General features: G+C 31.3%; 3 protein-coding genes across 4 annotated transcripts; 1 reads left to right on the top strand and 2 right to left on the bottom strand.

Annotated features, from left to right (window-relative positions):
• Positions 1–427: 427 nt before the first annotated feature.
• LOC137826059 (1-aminocyclopropane-1-carboxylate oxidase-like) lies at positions 428–2072 on the bottom strand. Its single transcript, XM_068631903.1, has 4 exons — positions 1791–2072; positions 1433–1659; positions 974–1307; positions 428–871 (listed from the first exon to the last, which is right to left on the bottom strand). The coding sequence occupies exons 1-4, from the start codon at positions 1893–1895 to the stop codon at positions 620–622; spliced, it is 918 nt and encodes a 305-aa protein (XP_068488004.1). The 5' UTR covers positions 1896–2072; the 3' UTR covers positions 428–619.
• A 7077-nt stretch (positions 2073–9149) lies between these two features.
• LOC137826058 (1-aminocyclopropane-1-carboxylate oxidase 4-like) lies at positions 9150–10644 on the bottom strand. Its single transcript, XM_068631902.1, has 4 exons — positions 10457–10644; positions 10129–10355; positions 9672–10005; positions 9150–9581 (listed from the first exon to the last, which is right to left on the bottom strand). Exons 1-4 carry the CDS (start codon positions 10559–10561, stop codon positions 9330–9332), a joined length of 918 nt encoding a protein of 305 aa, XP_068488003.1. The 5' UTR covers positions 10562–10644; the 3' UTR covers positions 9150–9329.
• Positions 10645–15994: 5350 nt separating this feature from the next.
• On the top strand, positions 15995–20599 carry LOC137826057 (vacuolar protein sorting-associated protein 29). Of its 2 annotated transcripts, none has more exons than XM_068631900.1 (4): positions 15995–16186; positions 17797–17965; positions 18833–18970; positions 20007–20599. In XM_068631900.1, exons 2-4 carry the CDS (start codon positions 17834–17836, stop codon positions 20307–20309), a joined length of 573 nt encoding a protein of 190 aa, XP_068488001.1. In that variant the 5' UTR covers positions 15995–16186; positions 17797–17833; the 3' UTR covers positions 20310–20599. The 2 variants fall into 2 exon arrangements, with proteins under 2 accessions (XP_068488001.1, XP_068488002.1); XM_068631901.1 differs by having other exon boundaries at positions 16014–16186; positions 17794–17965.
• The last annotated feature ends 343 nt before the right edge of the window (positions 20600–20942 follow it).

Genomic DNA, 20942 nt, shown 5'->3' with positions numbered 1-20942 from the left:
AGTTCTGTTTTCTTATCCATTATTGCATTGCTTGTTTCTTTCTGCACTGGCCATTCTTTTCTGTTCAGTCACAAATACGGGAAGGTCATATTGCCCATTTATGTTGCCACTTGTTTTCCTGTCCCTTTCTTTCCCCTCGATCAGGTGTCACTCAACGTTGATCATCTGGCTGCAATTTTTGTTAGGGTGCCAAAGGCAAGGGATAAAGATGAAAGTTTATAGGAGGACATTCTTCCATATCAGTGTGGTGTTGGATTCATGTCTTATCATATCATAAGCATCGCCAAATATTTTTTATTTCTCGCTTTCTCATGCAACTTTCCTGTTTAAGCATAGAGTGTAACCATTTTGGTAATGACACCCAACTTGAAACTTCCCTTTTTATTTTCCAAAATAATGGAGCAGATAAATAATACTAGAAATCAACTACCAACAAAGAATAATGACTTATATATTATAAAGAAAGTAAACAAATCAGGTGTTGTAAATAAGCATTTGAATAATTATAAAATAAATATTTCTTGCAGCATACTGCGGTCTTTTATCCATTTTTCTATTTAATTGTTCTTGAAGTGTATCGTGTTGGTTGAGACTTGCATGTGATGGAGTTGGAAGTATTCTAAAAAGAGTTGAGAGCCTTGATGGCTTGAAATCTTGGTTCCTTTGGTTGGAATTTGACCGTAGCATAGAGCTTCATGTAATCCTCAAATACAAATGTTGGGTACAAAGGGTCTCTCTCCAACAATGGTGGTGCAGGGTAGATAAGAGCATCACTGCCAGGGTTGTAGAATGAGGCCACCGACATTCTCGTCCCATCACTTCGAGCATTCACACGATGCTCCACACTCTTGTATTTCCCATTACTTATTACCTGTGAAATGTTGCATCACAATTACTATAACTACAACTTAATCAAACAAAAAACCTATATATATATATATATATATATATATAGGTAGCATAGCATATATACCTCAATTTGGTCACCAAGGTTAACAACAATGGAATGTCGCATCGGAGGAACATCCACCCATTGGCCATCTTTCAGAAGCTGAAGCCCACTGACCTTGTCGTCTTGCAAGAGAAGGATTATCCCACCCGCATCTGTATGGGCACGAAGACCCTTCACCATTTCTGGCTTTGGGCAAGCAGGGTAGTTTGCCACCTTTGTCCCAAAATTAGGACCTCTCGATCCATAAAACGCCTTCTTCAAGTACCCCTTCTCCAATCCAAGATTTTCACACAGCACCTCTAGCAACTCCTCTGCTAGTTTCTCCAGTTTCTCTGCAAACTCCTTCATTGCATCCCTGCATCATTACCTCCTCCAGTTAAGACATGTCAAGTGCACACAGTGATGCGTGTCACACTATGAACAATATGTCAAGTAGCATGCATGCATATTCATGTATCTCTTAGTTTTCAATTTGTTTACCTGTACTCTTGGGTGAGATCAGGAATTTCAGAGATGTTGGAAGTTGGGAGATGGCGCAAGAAGAAGGTGCTCTCCCAGTCCATGTCCTTGAGTTCATCTTGGACACACTCTAACCCCTTACTTCTCACTGCCTCGTTGAACCTCTTCTCCATGCATTTCCTATAATGCTCTTTTGTTAGCCTTTCCACCCTGTCCAGAAGTTCCTGGGATATTCCGTGATTCACCAACTGCAATCAGGAAAGCATCTTAGTTAGCATAATTCAAATGAACAACATCAACAAAACTTTAGCTTGCAAATGTATGGAGACTTATATGTTAAGAGTGTGAGAAAGCTCTTATGAGCCAGTTCGTGGGGTACCTCAAAAAATCCCCAGTTTTTGCAAGCATCTTCAATCTGCTCTAGGGTAGCCTTCTTCTCCTCACCATTGAGATTCGCCAAGTTGATCACGGGGAAGTTCTCCATCTCTCGCACCTTTTCTTTCTTGTGTTCCAATGAGGAATCTTAATAATGTATGTGTTTGTTTATGCATATTGGGATGCTAGGTGTATGGCTTTTATAGTAATTGAAAGAGTTTAGTGAAGACAACAGGACATATAAAAAATTCTACTGCCTCATGAATCATGAGATGCATGCTTTCTTAATTAGACCAATCAATGCCGCATGGTCATTTTGAATCGTTGAATTGTCCAGTTTTGGTATTGTTGGACTCATCTTGAGGGAGGCGAAACCAATCTTGCATTTTCCTTAAATTACTATGGTGTTTCAGCACGTGGTTTCTTAGAAGATGGAACAAGTAAATGAATCTCTAAAATCTGTTATTATATATCTTTTTATAAAAGCTTGTCAAGTCCTTATTCAGATATCTAACAAATGCTTAATTAACAATAGATCTGTCACGATATTATAAGACGCAATTGAATTTCTACAACTTTTATAACGTGTTATAGTTTTATATCTCAGATGTGATTTTTCAGGCGTTGACTGAGTTACTAGTTATAGTTTCTGCATTTCTACACGATTTCTTAGTTTTCACACACATTTGGGTGCCATTGCTTGAAAATTATAACCGGACAATTAGTTTTTGAAAAAAAATTATTGATGAAAACTAAAAACGGAAGCAAAAGATATCATTTTCTGAACTTCTTGTCTTTCTCTTTTGATTTCAACACTTGACTAATGGGAGCCACCGAACAAGATAAGGTGTTACATCTAACTGATAGGACATTTGTGTTTTGCATTATTTGAAAACTTTGTTTTTAATGGGAAGATGTTTGTTGTAGTCAGAATATGCTAATCGCCATCTTTAGCGTAATTTGTTTGTCTTAGCACATAAAAATTGAATTTAAGTGTCCGAAGTTAAGTCCAAGATGTAAGTTGAATATGGTGTTTTAATTATGTGGAACAAGGAGGCTGCCACGGGTATGCGTACTTTTTACGTTACTGTTTCAGGGGTGGAAAAAAACCTAATCAATAACATAAGTTAGAAAAAAAAAGTGAAAGAAAAACATAATAAATTAATTATTTTTTATTAACTAATATTATTTATTTTTTAAAATTAAAGGTCTTTCATTGAAGATTGATGTAAAAAATAAAAAGTTGTTTAAATTAAGATTTTAATTAACTGAAAAATATTTTTACAATAAAATCATAAAATAAAAAGTAGTTAAACTTCTGCTATATTATAATTTATAATTTTTTCTTATAATTATGCTGATAGAATTTCGTTGAGAATGAGAAATATTAGTATATAAAAGAAAATTTAATGTTCTCTATAGAATTTAGACTAAGTAAAATGCTAGTGAGTAAAGAGAAAGAAACCTTGCTATCATAAAAAAAAATGAGAATGAAATCTTATAAGAAACTATTCTGATGTATAAGTATAAGGGATATAATGTTCTATAGTTTTATTATTCTATGTGCAAGTTCCATATATTTATATATTTAGGGGAAAAAGTATTTAATTCCTCTATTTTTTTATATAAATACAAATTTTAAAAATATTAATTTTATCTTTAAATGTTTTCAAGTAGACAACATTTAAGTTGATTCAAATTAGTCCTTGAATTTATCACTTTTTTGAATTGACACCTTGAACTTTAATTGCATTCTAATAGATTCTTAAGATTTCTTTTGGCAATAGTTATTTTTATCAAATTAGAGAAACATAATTTATTTTCAATATAAATCACATTTAATTCTTTGGTTAAAATTCATGTATTTATATATTAAGATATAATTTCGAAAAACTAAAAGGTCATGAGATAAAAAAAAAAAATTATAAAGAGTGGTTTATTTCTAAAATTAACTATGTTTTAATGTAGAAAAATGTGATTGTGAAAAATAAATAAATAAATGACTATGTTTTAGAATAAAACGATTTAGAGTTTAACCCAATTCTATACGAGAGACTATTTAAAAAAGGGGTAAATTTTAAGGATTAATTATGATAAAATTAATTAAGTGACTATTTTCAAAATAAGTAATTAAAGTTTAAAGATCAATATTGGAATAAAATTGAAGTTGATAGTGTTTATTTGGAAACAAGATAAAGTTTAAGGATTAATCAAGAAAATAAAATTTAGATAATTTGTTTTTAAAAATATAGAAGATAAGAAGACTAAACAAAATATATATGAAAATAGCATATCCACCCATATATAATGTCATATATGAAGTTAATAAGATTATCTATTCATTATATTAAAACTATTATCATATAATTAACGTGTTACTAGTTTTAGGGAAGACCAAGGTATGCAATTTTTGAGAGGTCTAAACGATCAGTATAGCAATGTTAAATCCTATGTCCGTTTAATGGAATCCGTCCCACCTATACCAAAAATATTTTCTTTAGCAGCCCAACAAGAATGACAATTGAGTAGCAATGCTTTGATAGCTAATACAAAGAATGCTCAACCCATGGTAAACAAGAGTAATGTGCAGTCTTATGTTGTTTCTTGTTTTTGTGGCAAGAATGGTCATAATGATAGTGTGTGTTTTATGAAACATGGTTTTCCCAATCAGGATGGAAAAAAGGCCAGTCATAATAGTAATAGAAAGGTTTGCACACACTACAATAAAACTGGTCACACTGTTGATACATGCTATAAGAAGCATGGTTATCCACCCGGTTACAAATTCCAAAATGGTAAGACTTATTCTGTCAACAACATTGCCACTCAAGAGGAGTATGATTCTAACAACAATGAGAATGGCGATACTCATTTTACTCATCAGCAATATCAAATCTTAACCAACCTTCTCAAGCAAGCAAACACTTCTGCTGGACAAGCTCAAGTGAATCAGGTTGGATCTTTTGTTGCTGGTACAAGTCAACAAGACAGGGACTCTACCTCTACAGGCAACACACATACCTTAAAGAATCCTTTACTAAATAAATATACTTGGATTTTAGACTCTAGAGCAACAGATTATGTATGTTTTACTTTATATGATTTTTCCACCCAATGGCCACTATGTTACATCAAATTACTCTGGAACTGTTAATCTCAATTACAGAATTAGTCTTACAAATGTTTTATATGTTCTAGCTTTTTCTTTCAATCTTGTCTCTATATCCAAACTTATTTCTTGCCTTCAATGTGATTTAACTTTCTGTTCTAACAAGTGTATCATACAGGACAGTAGAACCAGAGACAGGATTGGTTTAGTTGATTTGATTGGTGGCTTATACTGTTTAGATAAATCCATTACACAACATGTTTCTCCTTTCTTGAATTATGTAACTAAAATTGTTGGTCTTTGGCATCAAAGATTAGGTCATCCTTCTGATGAAAGACTAAAGATTTTACAAACCTATTATCCTGATATATATGTTGAAAAGTCTTATTTTTGTGATGTTTGTCATCAAGCTAAACAAAAGAAACTTCTTTTTTCTCTTAGCACTACTCATTATGCACACATATTTGATTTAATTCATATGGATATATGAGGTCCTTGTTCTGTTATCTCTATGCACGGTCATAGATATTTTCTCACTATAATTGATGATTTTTCCCGCTTTATATGGATTTTTTCTATGCAAAATAAGTCTGAAGTTAGAGCTAATGTTGTGAGTTTTGTTTCTTACATTGAAAACCACTTTCAAACAAAAATCAAATATATTCTTCGTACTGATAATGGTGTTGAATTTGTGATGAAAGATTTTTTTTGCTTCAAAAGGCATTTTACATCAAACTTCTTGCATAGAAACACCCGAGCAAAATGGTATTGTTGAACAAAAGCATCAACACATTTTAAATGTTACAAGATCTCTCATTTTTCAGTCTAAACTCCCTGCTAATTTCTGGAATTTTGTTGTCCAACATGTTGTTTTCTTAATTAATTGTATTCCTACTCCTTTGCTCAATAATGCAACACCATATGAAAAATTGCATAGAAAGTAGTGTGACATTTCTGACTTGCGTATCTTTGGTTGTTTGTGTTATTCTTCTACTTTTGTTGCTCATAGAAAGAAGTTGGACAGTCGTGTTGTTCCTTGTGTCTTTCTTGGTTTTAAACCACACACCAAAGGTTTTATTTTTCTAAACTTAAAAAGTCACAAAATTGAAATTTCCAGGAATCTTATTTTTTATAAAAGTTGTTTTCCATATCTTTTGAAAAATGAAGAAGATCCCAACAGCCTTTCTCTTCCCATTCCACAACACTATGCTCAAACTTATGATGACATAAATATGCATAATGACCATGGTTCTCCTCATAAGAATGATGATGATCTTTGTGTTGATAACAATGATGTTCCTACTGCTACCCTTAGAAGATCTGACCGTAACAGGAGGATACCAATCTATTTGCAAGACTTCCAGACTAGCAGTAATCAGGTTAGTACCAAGTATCCCATACAAACTTTCATTAAATTTAATTCCTTATCCTCTAATTTTAGACATACCATAATGTTTATTTCTTCTCATGATGAGCCTCAAAACTATGAGGTTGTCATTCAGAATCCTCTTTGGGTTCAGGCAACGCAAAATGAATTAGCAGCCCTTGCAGCCAATCAGACCTGGAGTATTACAGATCTTCCCCCTGGAAAATATACCATTGGTTGTAGATGGGTTTACAAGATCAAATATCACTCAAATGGTACCATAGAACAATATAAAGCCAGGCTAGTAGCAAAAGGCTACAACCAAATGGAGGGCTAGACTTCTTGGATACATTTGCACCAATAGCAAAGTTAACCACTTTAAGGCTTCTCCTAGCTCTTGCTGCAGCAAAAAATTGGGATCTTAAGAAATTGGATGTGAACAATGCCTTCCTTCATGGTGACTTAAATGAAAAAGTTTACATGAAGCTTCCCCCTACAACAATAGAAATAAAGTGTGCAAACTTCAAAGGTCTCTTTATGGCCTCAAGCAAGTCGGACGCTAATGGTATGTCAAACTTTCTAATTTCCTCAAATCACATAACTATAATATCTCTACTGTTGACCACTCTCTTTTCTTGAAACATGATGGAGAAAAAATAACTGCATTCCTTGTCTATGTGGATGACATAGTCTTAATTGGGAACAACCTTGCTGAAATTAATCAAATCACAACCTTGCTTCACCGCATCAAGAATTTAGGGAATCTTACATACTTTCTTGGCCTAGAAATTGCAAGGAACAACACTGGTATCCACCTTAGCTGCGAAAATACACCTTAGATCTCCTTACAAAAACTGGTATGCTTGCTTGTGCTCCCTCTCTCACACCCATGGCACATACTTTTTGTCTTACTGCTGATAAAGGAGAAAGGCTCAATGAAGAAGAAGCTACCTCCTATAGAAGACTGGTAGGACGCCTAATTTACCTTACCAATACACGCCCATATATTACCTATGCTGTCAACCACCTCAGTCATTTTGTATTTGCACCTACCAACATTCATTCTCAGGCAACTCTCCATGTTCTCAAATATCTAAAGGCCTCTTCTGGTGCTGGTCTTTTTCTCCCTAACAATACTCCTATACAAATCAAAGCGTATAGCGATTCTCATTGGGCCACTTGCCTCGAGACCAGAAAATCCATCACGGGTTTCTGTATATATTTGGGTGAAACTTTGATCTCCTGTAAATCAAAGAAACAACAAACGATTTTCAAGAAGCTCCTCTGAAGCTGAATATAGAGCATTAGCGGCCACCACCTGCGAAATTCAGTGGCTTGTCTACCTCTTACAAGATCTTCGGATTCCCTTCATTCAGCATGCTCTCTTATATTGTGATAGTCAGTCAGCAATCCAAATTGCTCACAATCAAGTTTTTCACGAACGAACAAAGCATATAGAAATTGATTGTCATGTAGTTCGTGAAAAACTCAATTAAAGATTGGTCAGGTTGCTCCCTATCTCCTTTTCCATGCAAACTGCTGATTTTTTCACGAAGTCCTTTCCGCATAAGATGTTCAAGACCCTATACTCGAAGCTGGGAATGAAAAAATATTTACTGTTACTGTTGTATCATTTTGTTAAAATATCATTTTGTTACTGTTGTATTTTAGTTACTGTTGTTATTCTAAGTGCTTTTTCTGTTTTCTGTTTTTGGGCCCTTTGTGGGTCTTTGGACTTTTACTAGTGTCTATATTATTTTTTACTCTTTGTAAGCACAAAATATTGTACATTCATTTTTTGGTTAATGAAACCCTTTTTTACTCATCTTTTCTCTCTCTCGAAGTTTCTTCTTCTGCTTTCTCTAAACTTCTCTATGCTCACGGTTCTTGTTTTGGCACCCTTTCTTTTACTGCAATTGACCATTTTCATGACATGTCTGTCATTTTCATAAGTATTCAAATTTCGCCATGAGTCATTTGAATTCTAAAATATCTTTCAAGCATGGTTTGAACCTCGATTTTGGAAAGGACTTCGTAAACACATACACGAGATTTTCCTTCAAGGTTATCTTCTTAAATTCTGTCCTCCCCGAACTCAACAACGTCTCTTACAAGTGTAGTCTAACATCTATGTGTTTGTCCTCTCGTACTAGATTTGATGATCAACTAAATATATAACATTTTAATTGTAACAATGAATAGTCATACATACAATTTTGTCCAATATACAATTTTTTTACAATATACAATTTTTCAGCCATCCTTTTTTACCACAGTGTTGAAGAAGGTAACACAATGATCATGTATGATAATAACTTAACTATTAATTTTTTTTTTAAGAAAATGAGTCATGCATAAAAATACAAAAACATATTTGACACCAATAAAATAACTACTCCCACTTGATAATTAAATATATTATTATTTTAATCATATTTCTTTTATATTTAAATTTATTAGTATATATTATTGTAGAGGTGTAAAGTGAGAGTATTTTGTTATATAGGTGTCAAACTAGTATTTTTCTTTTCATTTCTAGGAAATATTGCAAAGGAGTGAAGTGATGTGTTTTAAAACCTAACATCAGGTTACAAAATTTAATGAATAAAGTCTTAAAACATGACACATTTAATAAACTTGGAGAGATAGTGAAAATGTCAGATTTTAGTAAAAGTATATTAATTATATATTAGTATAAGGAAAAGAATGCAGAAACTTATGACAACTTCGTTCAATAAAATAATCAATTAGTTTTCCAATTACATTAATTTTATTATTATTTCCTTGGGTTAGATCGCTACCGCGATAATCTTGGCCAACTTGGAACGCCAGTTCTTATTTTCCAAATATATTGGAGTAAACAAAAACACTAGAAATCAACTATAATATTTGAGAAGGGGGAATACAACGTTTATTATTAGAAAAATTACATAGTAATAAGCATTTGAATAATTAGAAAATAAATATTTCTTACAGCATATTGCGAGTTTTTATCCATTTTTTTATTTAATTGTTCTTGAAGTGTATCGTGTTGGTAGAGACTTGCATGTGATGGAGTTGGAAGTGTTCTACGAAGAGTTGAGAGCCTTGATGGCTTGAAATCTTGGTTCCTTTGGTTGGAATTTGACCGTAGCATAGAGCTTCATGTAATCCTCAAATACAAATGTTGGGTACAAAGGGTCTCTCTCCAACAATGGTGGTGCAGGGTAGATAAGAGCATCACTGCCAGGGTTGTAGAATGAGGCCACCGACATTCTCGTCCCATCACTTCGAGCATTCACACGATGCTCCACACTCTTGTATTTCCCATTGCTTATTACCTGTGAAATGTTGCAGCACAATTACTATAACTACAACTTAATCAAACAAAAAACCTATATATATATATATAGGTAGCATAGCATATATACCTCAATTTGGTCACCAAGGTTAACAACAATGGAATGGCGCATCGGAGGAACATCCACCCATTGGTCATCTTTCAGAAGCTGAAGCCCACTCACCTTGTCGTCTTGCAAGAGAAGGATTATCCCACCCGCATCTGTATGGGCACGAAGACCCTTCACCATTTCTGGCTTTGGGCATGCAGGGTAGTTTGCCACCTTTGTCCCAAAATTAGGACCTCTCGATCCATAGAACGCCTTCTTCAAGTACCCTTTCTCCAATCCAAGATTTTCACACAGCACCTCTAGCAACTCCTCTGCTAGTTTCTCCAATTTCTCTGCAAACTCCTTCATTGCATCCCTGCATCGTTACCTCCTCCAGTTAAGACATGTCAAGTGCACACAGTGATATGTCACACTATGAACAATATGTCAAGTATCATGCATGCATATTCATGTATCTCTTAGTTTTCAATTTGTTTACCTGTAATCTTGGGTGAGATCAGGAATTTCAGAGATGTTGGAAGTTGGGAGATGGCGCAAGAAGAAGGTGCTCTCCCAGTCCATGTCCTTGAGTTCATCTTGGACACACTCTAATCCCTTACTTCTCACTGCCTCGTTGAACCTCTTCTCCATGCATTTCCTATAATGCTCTTTTGTTAGCCTTTCCACCCTGTCCAGAAGTTCCTGGGATATTCCGTGATTCACCAACTACAATCAAGAAAGCATCTTAGTTAGGATAATTAAAATGAACAACATCAACATCAACATAAGAGTGTGAGAAAGCTCTTATGAGCCAGTTCGTGGGGTACCTCAAAAAATCCCCAGTTTTTGCAAGCATCTTCAATCTGCTCTAGGGTAGCCTTCTTCTCCTCACCATTGAGATTCGCCAAGTTGATCACGGGGAAGTTCTCCATCTCTCGCACCCTTTCTTTCTCTTATCACTTCGGATAGTAATCTGAGTTTGTTTGTGTGTGCAGATTGATTTAAAACTATGTATGTATTTGCTATTTATACAAAAATTGAAGTGTATAGTAGAGCTGAAGAATATGAAGAATGGTGTTAGGTAAGCCACATGAATGTCGTTATCATTTAATTTTGTGTCATTGAATTGTCAACTTTAACTCGGATTGGAGTTATCTGGAAGTTATCTTTCAAGCCTTTTATACTGAGGTAGATTCTAGATACATCTCAAATGTATATTAGGTTAGTTTAGATCATTTCTTAAATAAATGACGAATAAGAAAATATTTGTTAATTTTTATAAATGAGTATTGTCATTAACAGTTAATTATTAATTTATTACTTTCATATTGTTTAGTTCTTTTATTGGTTTTACTCACTTGTTAGTTTTTTAGGAATTGAAAATGAATTCGAACACTGTTATGAATTTATCCAATTTTTATAATTATATATAGGGAGGTTGATACGTGCATCCTCATTCCATTCTAATACTCATTCTCATTTATAATTTATTTCTAAGTTATATATTTAATTATTTTTACTTTTTTTTATAATTATTTTACCTTTATTTAGTTTTTATTTGATATTCTGATCCAATATTTATAAAATTATAATTTTTTTAGATTGAAGAAAATAAAACTTGTTTCTTTTATATATTAAATATTTAATAATATCATATTTTTTTATCTTTTTTATTTTTTATAAAAAAGACTATTTAATTAATATTTAGAACGAAGAAGGACAATAAAAACATGGATACATATATATTCTTTTCTTGATGGAACAAAATTTCATATTTATTGAGTGTAAAGATATATAAGAGATAATTTTTTACTTCTAAATAAAGATCGAAATATTCAAACTTATCCTATACTTACTTTGTTGTGTTTTGTTCAACTAATTACTATTCTTCTGTACCAACAATTAATGCCTTTCACACTTTGGAGCTTCTTTCTTTTAAAAAATCACTTGCTTAAATTTTTAAAATTTTTCAATGTGTTAGTTTAGCTTTATAAAATAATTAAAAGCTAACAAAATATGATTTAATAAGAAATTATTTAAATACTTTTTCATATAATATGTGTATTTATATTTATATTTTTAGTGCATTCATATATAATCAATTGTTTCATCGACTGAATAATTTTTGCAATCATAAATAAACAAATTAACTTCTATTCTATATATTAACCTATTATCATTAGATTATTTTACATGAGAAACGCATTTAAATATGTGACAAACCGGATCATTACGATCATTCTTATAAAATGGATTGTGTTGATTAATACTACTATTAATAATTTTGTATTAATATCATGGATAAAATTATCATACGTAATTCAAAATAATAGTTGGTGTTATATATTTAAATAAATCACGAAAAGCATAATTTAAAAGATAAAATTATGAAAATTAAATCAATATAAATGTTGCACAAAAAAATATATAATCACATGTTTAAACTCTGCCTAAGAAAATAATCACATGTTTAGACCATGTTTAGCCGTCTCAATTGAACTTAAAAAAAATCTAACATTGTTTTAATTGGACGGCTGAACGCCATCAATCCATTGTCACACCAAAACTTCTATTTATTTAATACATTTCCTTTTGGGTATCTTTCTAATCCTTAATAAAAGTTTACTTAAGGAGTCAACTAAACATGATTAAGAAAGTCAAAAAAATTGACCACTTAATTGGAAGCTCTTGCCAAAGTAACACTGAAGAGTGTAATTTGCTTTCAAGTTGTTTCGAGAACAACAAGAAGAGAAGTAATTTGGCATTTGATATGTTATACACTTAAATTGAGTGGTCAAATTGTGTTTGGATTTTGCATCTTTAAATTGGGTAAGAAAAAAAATAGTAGTTTTACATAATAAAAAAAATAACAGTTAATGTTTTAATATATTTATATTTTGTAATTTTATTTATACACAGACGTGTGTGTACCGTTGATTATAGAGTTTTTCAATAAATGATTGAAATTATTTATTTTACATTCTAAAATAATTGTTCACTTTAGTGGGGTGAAAGACTTATTAATGTTTAGTTGCTAAACTAAGATAATTTATATTTTGTTTTTTTCATTTTTTATAGTTGTTTTAAAAATTTTGAAATTACATTTTTAACACTCTCTACTATTATTGATATTTTTAGCAACTTTTGGTTTATATTTGTTAAAAACTCTAGTTTTTGTATACATGAAGCTAAGACGTTTTTCGTATCAGACATCGATACTCGTAAGAAACATGTTGATAAAGTATCAAATTCAATAAATATTTGTTAGATTTTTTACAATTCTAACATGGGTCTAACACAAATTTAAAAGGAGAAATACATTGATTTTCTAAAAACTTAAACTTATTGTATAAATTTTTATTATAATTATAAAAATAAGGAATAAATCATTTGAAATCAACCATGAAAAATATTTTTCTGTTAAAAAAAACTGAATCGTATAATTATATAATATATAGATTTGTGTCCTCGTGTCTTACATTTTAAAAATTATACGTATTTCTGTATCCGTGTCCGTATCGTATTAGTGTATGTGTCCGTATTTGTGTTACATGGTTATGTATGTTGCACATTATAAAATAAATCCTTGTGGATTTTGTAGTTTTAAACAAACAAATTTAACCGATGAAAAAGAGAGTGCAGTAAAAAGTATGGTCGAAAGTGGACATTGCTTAAACTCCTCTAGCTTTTTTTTATATTATTTTATTAGCTTGATTTGTTTTGCTTTTTAAAGTTTTCCGGGTTTTCTATTTGGTTTGACTAAAAAATATTTATATATTTTCATTGAAGCTTATATTTTATTCAATTTTATCTTTTAAAATCATGGTTTTTTTTTTAATGGAGAGACTAAAGTAAATTAACGTAGAAATTATATGACAAAGTCTTTTCTTAAAAGATGACAATATTTTAAAACAAAAATTATAGGCAAATGCTTCCTACACCCAATCATTTTTTTTAACCTTCATCCAACATATTTTTTTAATTTTCAAAAATGTCCTTTATTCTGGAAATAAAAATATGAAATTGAAAATAATATATTTTAGAAAAATAAATCTGGAAGTGGTTAATGAGTTTCGAAAATAAAAATCTGGAAACAAAAATTAAAATTCTATTTCGGACAGAAAAATCTGGAACTGAAAATAATACATTCTGGAAAAAAAAATCTGGAAGAGAAATTATTGTGTTTCGGAAATGAAAATTCGAAAACAAAAATGAAAAGGTTATTCCAGATAAAAAAATCCATAATATAAAGTTTTGTTTCGGAAAAAAAAATCCAGAACACATATTTCGAAAAAGGGAGTTTGAAAGGTATTTTATATGCACTTATTTTTTTAAGGACAGTTTCGTTTTTTTCACTGGAATCGGGTGCAGGAAGCAATTGCCAAAATTATATAAAGATTATCTTATGCTCAAAGCCCACCAAGAAAAAGAGTAAGAACTTACTGGTCTCATATTTTGAAGTCCAGTCCAAAACAATACTAGGAAGAGGAATTGTTGGTCAAATTTTCAAATTCTCCCTGCATATCTATACCTTCTTTTCACACCTCGTATTTTCTTTAATTCCAATTCTAGGGATTTTTTTTCACTTTTTTTTCCGTGTATATCGGATTGTGTAACACCCTTTAACTATAATATGTATTCTGGATTATATTGCATTATGCATAAGTTATTTTTGGATATTGTATAATCTATAAGTTATTATTGAATCAGAAACTATGTTTCAGATTCTATAATTTGGAATGGATTTTGTGAAAGAAAAAATTATATATTTCGGATAGTAGAATTTGAAAGATTTCCAGATCCATAAATATTTTATTGAATTCTGTGTAAACAGAAAAAAATAACATTGTAAAATCTAAAATGTATTTTTTCACAAACAAAATGGTTTGTGAGTTTCACCTATGAAAGTGTCTAAATAAGCTATGGAGGTGTAAATAGAAACAACTATCAAATATGGTATAATTTTGGCTTTCAAATGCATTCAACACAACTAACTTCGTATTAAAAAAAATTATAGTTTCTTAATAACTTACCCAACTTTTCAAGTTGATAAAATTTTAGGTTATTTCTTTCAATATTCCTAATTTATTTTCATGATTAAAAGATTAAATTATCAATTATTTTTATTATTGTTGTAATCGCCCATATGTATATATGTATTATATTATTGTTTTTATAATGTATTATGTTATGAATAGATTAGAAAAGAAATCCATACAAATTATACAATTTAAAATTACTTTTTTTATATAAATGTTTTTAATTGTATAATTCATAAGATATTTTTAAATTATACAATTTAAATATTTGTTAAAAATTAACTTATGAATTATGCAATCTTTACCTAATTCATATTTTTTTTTGCAATATTATGAAAAAATAGATTACACAATTATAAAGTCCAAAAATAATTCCTAAATTGTAAATCCGCACATAAAAAAAATTAGATTTGTTAAATTTTTTTTCATGCTAAATTTTTTTATTGTATAAATCAAGAATCAATTTTCTTTTCAAATATTTTTTCTTAAATAAGAAGGATAAAATGTAAATTTTGATATGAGATAGGAATGAAAAAAGTATCTAAAAGTTATTATAATTTACGGTGAACCTAATTTAATTTAATTAATTTCGTAATTTTTCCAAAATCTAATGAACTATAAGTTCTTTTAATTATTTTAGCTTGATTAAACTCAATTGCAACAAAATGATCAATAATTAAAACAATAGCAAGAAAATAAAGCTTTAACTTTTTTATTTCTGCGAGTTGTCAGACTATTATTTAATTTTACCATTCATTTTAATCACATGAGTAAGTCTCATTTGATTTAAATTTATTAATTCTTCTTCAAATTAAAATCAATAAGAGTTGCTCCGCAATCTGTTTTTTTTATTAAAATTTTAAAAATAACCGAATACACTAATTGTACTATTAATTATTAAAATAACATTATTTTTCCCATTAGAGAAACTGGAAAAAAAAGTCTTACAATTGTTCGAAAAAGTAAATTTTAAATATTTAATTCATAAAAATTATTATTAACTATAAATTAAAAATAAAATTAAGAAATATGGGAATTTAAAACTTTTAAAAGTTATGAAAAATAACTAAAAATAATATATATTTTTTATTTTATTTCAATAATAATCTAACAAAACGTTTACCAGAAATTCAAAGAAAAGAAGTTGCAGACAGTAACTAACCTTTTTTACAAATAATAATTAAAAGTCGCTTATAAACTTTTTATATTTCACCTTTTACTTTTATCTAAATATATTGGTACTAGTTAAGCTAAATTATATTTAATTTGAGAAAATTAATATGGCCTTAGTATTAATCAATACCCATAATACTATTATTATTACATAATAATAAATAATAATCACAACTAATGATTTAATTAATGGGATGAAATTCTTAGTTAGCATATGTTGGTGCAGGTGCAGGTGCCGGTGTTAGAATTGGGGTTTGCGTTTGGAATTGTAGCGAGCAACTTCGGTGGAGTCTTGCTCTACCTTCTCTCGATCTCACCCTTCTCCAATCTGGCGTTTTCTCTCAGGTTCTCTCTCTGCTTCAATCATCTTTTCATTTTCTTTCTTCACCCCTTCGCTTATTATCATTTTTTTTTTCATTCTATGACACTGATTATTTATAATCGATCGTATGCGTTCTTATTTTAATTTCGAATTTAGGAGTGTAGATTGTTGTTTTAGGGATCTGATGCGTTTCCTTCACTCTGATCTATTTTTCGATTTCCAGACACTCAGTTTGAAGAGAGATTTATAGGCTTGTGACTCATGTTTCTATTCGTTTGATTAATATATTTTGATTTAGTTTTTTTGGATCCCTCAAATTCTGCATGAATCTAATCCCAGAAAATGGAGTTAGTTTGCCTAAAGCCTGTTTTGGGTTTCCGAATTGGGTAATTAGTTTGCTCTTCACTTTTGGTGAGAAAATGAAGTTGAAGCGAATTCAAATTGAGATAGATATAGCTGCTTGGTAGCAAAGGTGGATTTGTTAATGTGAAATATGGCTCTATTATGTTTATAGGCGAATGGATAATTGTATAAATTGAAGGAAATGTTTTTAACTTCGTTTCTGAAGTTCAGCTTCTTGCTGTACAAGTAATAGACTATTAGACTTTAAGAAATCAGCAACTGGGTTGTTTTTTCCAGCCAGGCATTCTCAGGGTCAGATTATTTTCCTTTTCAAGCAAGATAGTGGTTTTTGGGCAGGAGACGTAAGATTAATATAATGGTATTTGTATATAAAATAGGCCATTAGGGATCAATTAACACTGGATAAGTTTTTATTGGATTGTTTTTCTCACAAATTCTATATTCGGATTAATAGTTTCTGGCATGTGAATCACACCCATAAAAAGTTGCAAATACCTTTGAAGATTAAGGGACTAAATACTTCTCACATTAACAATCCTGTTTTTTGGGCGACATGCAAGACCTGAATGGTATGAAATTTCATTTCATCATTCAGATATATTAAAATTACTTATAAAAATTGAAGGGGTTTCTCTTGTGTCTATTTGGAGGGTTTGAGAGTCATAAAAAGAGAGGGACTCTTTTTTGCAGGTGCCCAATTTGTGTCATTATTTGGTGCTTAGGCTAGAGAGGAATGCCATAGTTTTCAAAGATAATTCCTTCAAACTACATCAGCTTTGGGATAAAGTATTCTTCTAAGCTGCTTTGTGGTGTTCAGCCAGTAGATATTCCATAGTGGGTTCTTTATCTGCCTGGAGAATGTTAAGCTTTGCTTTGTTAATTACCTTGCTTAAGTTGTTATAGGCTTGTTTTGCTTTCATTCTCTTTTAGGAGGATATCTTATCCTCTCTTATACATGCTCCTCTTGTCATCAGAAATTTTCTTTTTTCCATTTAAGATGTGGGATAGTTAGCCCCCCTGGACACAGGTCAAGTGATTGGTATTTGGGTTGTTGTAATAAAATATAATGATAGAAATGGAATTTATTGATTGATAAGAGATTTGATGAAGTTTTGATCGGTTTTCATTCTCTTTTCGAAGCAGGTTATATGCAAGCAAACTAACGTTTATATGAATATCCGATTACCGGACATGGTAAATTGTGTTGGAGAAATTGTTTTAGCAGTTAATAACTGTTTCTTTGTATATGGGCAATTAATTGTTTCAGCAGGTTCCCCAAGTAAACTTTTGGTTTTTGATTCTTGAGGATGGTGCTCGTTTTGGCCCTGGGGGATTTGCACATACCCCACAGGGCACCTGATCTTCCGGCAAAGTTCAAATCCATGCTTGTCCCTGGCAAGATCCAGCACATAATTTGTACTGGAAATTTATGTGTTAAAGTACGTCCATCTTATTGAAATAATTGTTTTTGGTTCAGTTTTGACTCTTGCCATGCTTTGTTTGAATATAATCAATATTCTCTGCTTTATAGTTTTCAACTTCTTTATTATGAATGAACACAGGACACAGATTAGAAGATCTGAAATTTTCATCTTCCCTTTTATCTTTTGACAAGTGAAATATTCTCTAAAATCTTGTAGTTGTAAGATTTGAGTTCATTTGGAAAGTTTAGCCCTCATTACAATGTGTAACATTTAGCCGTAGAGCACATTAAATTTTGTTTTGTCAGTGTCTGCGTTGTCTATTTTATCTTTGCCATTGTTCATGATTCATAAGTAGAAAATTGACGAGTGTTGAACAATTAGTAAATTGGGGTAATCCTGGGTGCCTGTATGGAAGGTTTGTAATGGTTCCTTTGGCCAGTGGCATGGTGTTGTGGCCTAGTGGGATGCTCCTTGATTTTTTCTGTTACGCATTATTTACTATTTCCAAAGGGCAAGCTGAAAGACTGTTTTCCCCACACCCTGTTCTCTATTTATATATTATTGAACATTTTCTTCAGTAGCCTAAAACATTTTTATGTGCATATAAAACTGATTATCAAGCCTGTTAAGATCAGTGAAACTGTGTTATTGATGACAACAGAATGAATTAAATAATGATTTACTATACTGCCACTGGTAGCAGGGTTACTGTCACAATCTTGTAGGACAACTTCTGTTCATACATTATTTACCCCCTTTGTATTGCATCAATTATCTATGTGCACCTGATAAAAATAATTCATTACATTTGTTATGATTCTATTTTTTATATATTACATATTTTATTCTGTTTTTAGTTAATTTTACTTCATTTCTGCTCAGGAAATTCATGACTACTTAAAGACTCTTTGTCCAGATTTGCATATAACCCGCGGTGAGTATGATGAAGAGACGAAATATCCAGAGACCAAAACACTAACCATTGGCCAATTTAAGCTGGGACTGTGCCATGGTCATCAGGTCTGATTTTGATTCTTTTGCCCAGCTTTATCTAAACTGGACCTAAGAAAATTGGGAGCATGGATGAATCATAAGGAAATTACCTTTTGATGTATCAATAGAAAAATGAATGGTTAGTTAAGATAACTTGGGACTTGTTTGCGATGAATTAGAAGGTTTAAAATATCAATTACAACCCACATAAAGGTTAATTTATTTCACTGTCCATTGAAATTTATCTCATCTTACAAGCCAACAATCCTAGAGCGAAATGTGTAGTGAATGGTAGCCTTCATTGACACTGTATTGCCATCACACAAACTTAATCAGTTTTCAACATGCCCCCACGTTCTACATCCTTTCACCATTTCCCCTATTATTTCCTGTTTAAAGAAGAGCACACAACGATATAATTAAGATTTATGAACAATTGATTTCTGTCGAACATGGCTTTAATGGGAATGGGTAACCAAATGAGATGACGGAAGAGAATAACATTATAGTTATTTAAATGAAACATTTAGCAATATTGGGGCCAATTTAAAAAAAATAAAACCATAAATCCTACTATAACAGATCAAAATCCAGGAGTATGGATGGCCACAAACAGTGGTTTCTGGTTAGAAGAATTCATTTGCTCCATTTCCCTTCTAGGTTTTAGCGGGTAGGATTTTCAAGGCAGTTTTTGGGTGCTGCATTTGAGTGTTTTGATCAAAGGTTTGTGGGTTGGAGTTGTAAGTCATTCCTGCTGTATGTTACTTTGCTACAGCTAACAACTTTAATCTCAGCTGAATGATATACTTCACTCTGCTACGCTGCACTTGTATAGGTTTATTTATAGTCTCTTTCCCATCTTTCTTGATGGTGTTTAAGTTTAACAGTTAGAGTTTAGATCTGTTATATTTTATTGTTCCAGCTTCAACATTTCCATTCAACCGTATTCCTCCTGTGATTAGAATTTTTTTGAAACTGTAATTGCTTCTGTTTAGTAGAAACTTAAATCGTGCTATATAATGCATTGATATATGATAACTATGAGTCTTTAATGATTGTGAAGGTTATTCCATGGGGAGACCTAGACTCACTGGCAATGCTACAGAGGCAGCTTGATGTGGACATCCTTGTCACAGGTCACACCCATCAATTTACAGCTTACAAACACGAGGGAGGTGTGGTTATAAATCCAGGTTCTGCAACCGGTGCCTACAGCAGTGTCACTTATGACGTGAACCCAAGTTTTGTCCTTATGGACATCGATGGTCTGCGAGTTGTGGTTTATGTGTATGAACTTATTGATGGAGAGGTTAAGGTGGATAAGATTGATTTTAAGAAAACATCTACAAGCCACTCTGCCCATTAAACACTAGGATTTTGGACCTGGTCTCTTCTATCTTTCTCTCATTTTGTTGTTTAGTTTTTTTTTCCTCTTTCAAACTTTCCCAAGGGTGTACTGCTTTTAGTTTTATTTTGTTTTGTATGTACACTTGTATTTGGCCAAATCATAGGATTGTTAGGATTTCATTAATTTGTGATCTGTGCCAAACTTAATGACTGATTGATCAGTAACAGCTTTGTGTATTACTCCTTTTACTAGTTATTGGCCAAGAGCCAAGATGATATGCAACCAAAACAAAATTGGCTACATTATAATTTTGGTTTTTCTTTAACATTTTATGAGTATTTTGGTTTTGTTATTTCCCCCCTATGATTTTAGTCTCCAGATTTTAGAAAATTTGCAATATTAACCAGATTTCAATTTTGCATACATTAATTTCTTTAAATTACTTGAATTATTCTTCATGATACTTTAAATGGATATATTAGCTTTTTATTCAGTTAGATGAAAATAACGAAAACGTATTTAAGGTACTGGAGGATCATATAAAAATTACAAGTTTTCTATAAGTTAAACTAATAATTTTGTAGAAGTTAATACCGTGAAACGAAAAACAAAATGGAAATCGCCGATATAAGAATATAAATATTATTATAG

The sequence above is a fragment of the Phaseolus vulgaris genome, chromosome 8 (assembly GCF_000499845.2).
Source record: "Phaseolus vulgaris cultivar G19833 chromosome 8, P. vulgaris v2.0, whole genome shotgun sequence".
NCBI classification, from domain to species: domain Eukaryota; kingdom Viridiplantae; phylum Streptophyta; class Magnoliopsida; order Fabales; family Fabaceae; genus Phaseolus; species Phaseolus vulgaris.
This window is presented reverse-complemented; position numbering and strand designations above follow the sequence as displayed.